The sequence below is a fragment of the Vigna unguiculata genome, chromosome 6, assembly GCF_037176805.1.
Source record: "Vigna unguiculata cultivar grain cowpea cultivar isolate G323 ecotype 2 chromosome 6, ASM3717680v1, whole genome shotgun sequence".
In the NCBI taxonomy this organism is placed as follows: Eukaryota; Viridiplantae; Streptophyta; class Magnoliopsida; order Fabales; family Fabaceae; genus Vigna; species Vigna unguiculata.
In genome coordinates, this window is record NC_140797.1 from 39,374,248 (window position 1) to 39,379,172 (window position 4,925).

The 4,925-nt window shown below is 34.6% G+C and overlaps 1 protein-coding gene across 1 annotated transcript; it reads left to right on the forward strand.

Moving 5' to 3' along the window:
- The first annotated feature begins 1,545 nt into the window (after positions 1–1,545).
- On the forward strand, positions 1,546–4,074 carry LOC114188000 (auxin-responsive protein IAA16-like). Its single transcript, XM_028076474.2, has 4 exons — positions 1,546–2,056; positions 3,018–3,431; positions 3,554–3,615; positions 3,703–4,074. Exons 1-4 carry the CDS (start codon positions 1,719–1,721, stop codon positions 3,738–3,740), a joined length of 852 nt encoding a protein of 283 aa, XP_027932275.1. The 5' UTR covers positions 1,546–1,718; the 3' UTR covers positions 3,741–4,074.
- The last annotated feature ends 851 nt before the right edge of the window (positions 4,075–4,925 follow it).

Genomic DNA, 4,925 nt, shown 5'->3' on the forward strand with positions numbered 1-4,925 from the left:
TAAGGACTTAAATATTAATTTTAGTATAAAGATTAAAAATTATAAAACCAAAAATGATACTCACTTTAAAAGGATAAAATAATGATAAGAAAAAGACAAAAAAACACCAAATGTTATTAAGAAAGTCATCATCTCTATTTACTAAAACAATAAAGAATGCAAAAACTAGGTATAATTATAAAAAAAAGTTTAAAAAATATTATATATTTTTATTACATTATATTTTTCATCATCTCCAATTTATTTGGACTAGTTAAATATATCCATACTTATATTTGTTTCTACAGAAACAATATCTCAGGGAACACAGATCATATCTTACCTTAATCATTGACTTCTTAGACTGGTTATTCCTTGGCTTGAATGTGTCTTCTCCTAATGTTGGCGGTTTGGGTCCTTAAGGGGTTACCTGCAAAAAAGACTTCCACAATCAAATCAGCAAAGACTCTCAAAAGTCAAATTTCATATTAGTGAATTGATGAAAACGTACATTCTTAGGATCCACGTGTATTTATAGAGTCATTAATTATATTCTTTCCTTGTTATGGGCTGAGCCCTTTTTATTATTTTGGGCTAAAGTTCAGGCTCTGAATGAGTCTAGGCCAAGTCCAAGCCCTATGTCAATGAGTTTGATATTGGAGGCCTCGCTGTAATTTCTTAAGTTTGAAATTAGCGACTCTTCATTATTCGTTATTCTGTGTAATAGGTGGTCTGAGTCATTATGTGTGATTTCTTGTTCAGTTAACCATCCGTCTATTTTTTTATAATAAAACTAAACATAAACGATAAAGACCGGATAATTGTTTAGATTTGCCTAAGTATAATACAATATTACATATTATTCCAAACTAAGATTTATAAGATTTATAGACCTTTCAGAATACAACATTGGGCATCACCATTAAGAATTGTTATATAAATGATGGTAAGATCATCGGTTATTTTAAATGTAAAAGTAAAAAATCTGTAATGCATTAATTTGCTTTTATATATATATATATATATATATATATATATATATATATATATATATATATATATATATATTTCTCACATTCTCTGCATTTTTTTTTAAATTTGAAAAGTAAACAAAAGCTATCGTTTTTGCCGAACTTTACTAGAAACAAAAACCAGTGTTTTTATTAAGATTAAAAATACAACATTATGTTTAAAAACGATAGGATAACACAATTATCCACATTATGTTTTTCTTCTTTTACTTACATAGAGTTTAAAAACATATTACTGATCAAAAGGACAATGATGAATGATTGTGTTCAGCACATATTTTTCTGCTTTACCATGTTCAGCAAACTGGGATTAATAATTGGTGTGTGTGTCTGTGGAGCCTTGTAAACAAATGAAAGGAGGGTATAACCAAACTCAATTATTCCCATTTTTATGACATCATCCATGACGTCACCACCCGACAACCAGCGCAAAATCCAACCATCAGAATCTCTCACACGTGGGATCATATCCACCGCCCGATGTCCCTGCAACACACCACACTCTCATCATATATCACCAAAACCTTATTCCAGACACTCCCTCTTTCTTTCAATTCAATTCTTCTCCCCACACATCAAACATAGTATTTAGGTTTCTGCACCCAATCAAACGCACTCTGTTCCAACACCAACTAACTCTGAACTCCGAACCTGTTCGTGTCGTGGTTAATCCGAATTAATTAATTAATTACTTAATTAAGTAGTTAAATGATGACTAGTGCTATGGAGGCAGAGCGTGACAAGTACAAGATGATCGATTTCGAAGAAACCGAGTTGCGACTCGGGTTGCCGCTGAGTGCAAACGACGGCGAGTCCACGCTCATCAGAAACACTTCCGGCGGCTCCTTTACCGGAAAGAGAGGGTTTTCCGATACAACCAGCGGTAGCGTGGATTTGAAGCTTAACCTTTCCTCAACCTCAAACAATGTCTCCGCCTCTTCCTCTTCTGAAATCGCCAAAGAGAACAACGCTTCCGCTGCTGCTGCTGCTAACATCACTACACCTTCTCCTCCTCCTGTCAAGGACCCAGCAAAGCCACCTGCAAAGTTAGTTTCTCCTCCTTCCTCTTCAATCTCTGATTCGAATCATGAAAAATTATTGTATGGTCTGGAATAACATGAACCGAACTGAATTGAATCACAGTTTTATATATTTTTTTACTGCATGCTACTACTGGGAATGATTTCTCGCGCTACATAACAGTTTTTTTATTCCTTTTTGTTACTGATTTGATTATTGTATGCTTGTGCTTAATTAATGCATGTGGAAAATAATAATACAAAAGGTATTTCGTTTGGTACTGTGGTTATTAATACTGGTAAGACAGATAATGAAAAGGTCGTGTTATTGCCTAACTCTGAGATGGAAATTGTGTTGAGTTAATCCGAGATAGAGAATAGAGGTGATTGTGTTACGTAACTTAATGTCTTGTTTAGAATTTTCCAAGGAAGATTAATGGAGGATATGATATGATATTTTTGGTTTAACACATGTATAATGAGAAATTAGGTTATATTGAATTAGCAATTAGGGTTTGGAGATTGGTTTTTGGTTCTTGGAATGAAAGGTGGAAGGTGAGAAAGTGAAGATGCAATTAATTAGGTTAGTGAGGAAAGGGAAAGTGTCGTGGAGATGTTAAGCAAGAAAAAGTAAGGGGTGATGGAGGAGGAGGTTTTGGGTGGATTGCTTTTGCGGATGGCATGGTTCGTTGTCGGGTAGACAGAGGAAAAAGACAGGACACATGGAATCTTACCTTTTCTCAACCACCCAACAATTTCTCACTCAAACCAGCAAAGGCCAAAAAGGAAAAGGATAGTCCACGCACCTGTCCCATCGCCTAACATTAATGTTAATTCCAAAAGCATGTGCCCAACACAACCAATTATTATATTATTAAACTCAAAGTTTCAAACCACACGGCTCTTAACAATTGTTTCCGTGCCTTGACCGTCAAATTATGCAGCTATTCTTATGATACAGTTTAACTCTGGTGAATTTTCGTTACAGGGCACAAGTGGTGGGTTGGCCTCCTGTGAGGTCATTCAGAAAGAACATCGTTAACAACAATGTTCAAAAGGGTAGTAACAGTAACAGTAACAGTAACAACATCAAAGAGGGGGTAAAAGGTAGCAGCAGCAACAGTGGGAACATAAACATAGGAGCAGCTTTTGTTAAGGTGAGCATGGACGGTGCTCCCTATCTTCGTAAGGTAGATCTGAAGGTGTACAAGAGCTACCAAGAGCTGTCGGATTCCCTTGCAAAAATGTTCAGTTCATTCACCATTGACAAGTGTGGATCCCAAGGCATGAAAGACTTCATGAACGAGACCAAATTGATTGATTTTCTCAACGGCTCTGATTACGTACCCACCTACGAAGACAAAGATGGAGACTGGATGCTCGTCGGTGATGTACCCTGGGAGTGAGTCTTTATCTTATTTACCATGTTTCTGTCTCTGTGAATTCATGTGGACATGACTACGTTGTTGTTTCGGTGTCTCTGTCTCTGTGTATATGTCTAACCAAACATTATTAATCTCACAGAATGTTCGTGGAATCCTGCAAGCGCCTGCGTATTATGAAAGGATCTGAGGCAATCGGGCTAGGTGAGTTATCTTATTAGTCAAGTTTGAAAACAACCACAGAAAATCTTATCTTATCTTTTCATAATTAATTAATTCTTGAATTGACAGCACCGAGAGCAGTGGAAAAGTGCAGGAACAGAAGCTAGAGATGAATGTGTACATTAACTCCATGTTCCACAACAATGTGCTGTGATTGGTATGGTATCCATGGGAAGCATTGATGCTAATTAATTAATTAATTTGTGGAGTAAGGGGTTGTCTAATTAATATAGGAGGCAAGTTGTTGTTATGTATAATGTGTCGGTACCATTTTTTAGAAATAATTTTCTTGTATATGTATTGTGTATTTTATATATATATGAGAAAAATAGTTGGAACTGAGGGACGAGAAATAATGGAATATGTCTATATGGGCCCGTTGTGTCTACGTTGGTGTTCTTGTCTAATAATAATAACTCTGTCTCTACGTTTACAGTTGTACATACGTATATACGTTATTAATTTATTTATTGGTGAAGAAAGTGATAAGGTGGGGCAGATTGGATCATGTGCTTGGTGCAAGAGCCTTTGGTTAAGGGCTCCACTATTTATTTCACATGTTCCTGTTTTTTTTTTTTTTTTTTCCTGTGGCCTTACTTCACTGTCTCGTATCTGTCTCCACGTCTCTTCAATTCCAAAGCCATAAATTTAGTAATTTAATTTCACTTAAAAGCTTTTAATTTCTAAAGTAGTTCAAATGATATTTTTGTTGAGTGTAGTTTATAGAAAATCCAAGTTACTGTACATAGGAAGAGTGAGTAGTGGAACAGTGTCATGTTGAAGTCTCAGCCGGGTTGACCCGCGAATCAAGCTGAATGCGATCGCCAACCCATTTTCATGTTATTAACTTGAGATTTTTCGTGTCAATTTTAATTTGAAAGGAAATCATATTAAAAACTGGTAACTCTTATGATATAGAAATGCTGAATTTATATACCCGTCACTTGTTTTAGAAAATCTCTCTGACAGTGAAATTAAATTGTGAGGTTGTGTAGTCTTCTTACAAAAGGATATGGTTTTTGAGATTTAAGGGTTAGAACAAAATTTCAAAAATACAAACCAAAATTGAACCCAAAAAATAAGTATATGTATATATCGATAAATTGTGAACTAGAGAAAGCCGTATGATATTTCAATTTTTTATTAATTTTTTTCTGTTGTTCCTTTATTGTCTCTTTAAAATAAATTAATATTCATTAATTTTAAAATTTTAAAATACATTAAAATATTTTTAAAATAATAAAATAGTACGTTTAATGCTCAACAGAGACTAATATAAAAAAATTTAAGAA

Bases quoted from the DNA above. Each gene is read 5' to 3' on its own strand.
- LOC114188000 (XM_028076474.2), top strand. From the start codon at position 1,719: ATGATGACTAGTGCTATGGAGGCAGAGCGTGACAAGTACAAGATGATC. The intron at 3,432-3,553 runs GTGAGTCTTTAT...TTAATCTCACAG, and splicing joins GTCGGTGATGTACCCTGGGA to AATGTTCGTGGAATCCTGCA. The intron at 3,616-3,702 runs GTGAGTTATCTT...TTGAATTGACAG, and splicing joins ATCTGAGGCAATCGGGCTAG to CACCGAGAGCAGTGGAAAAG.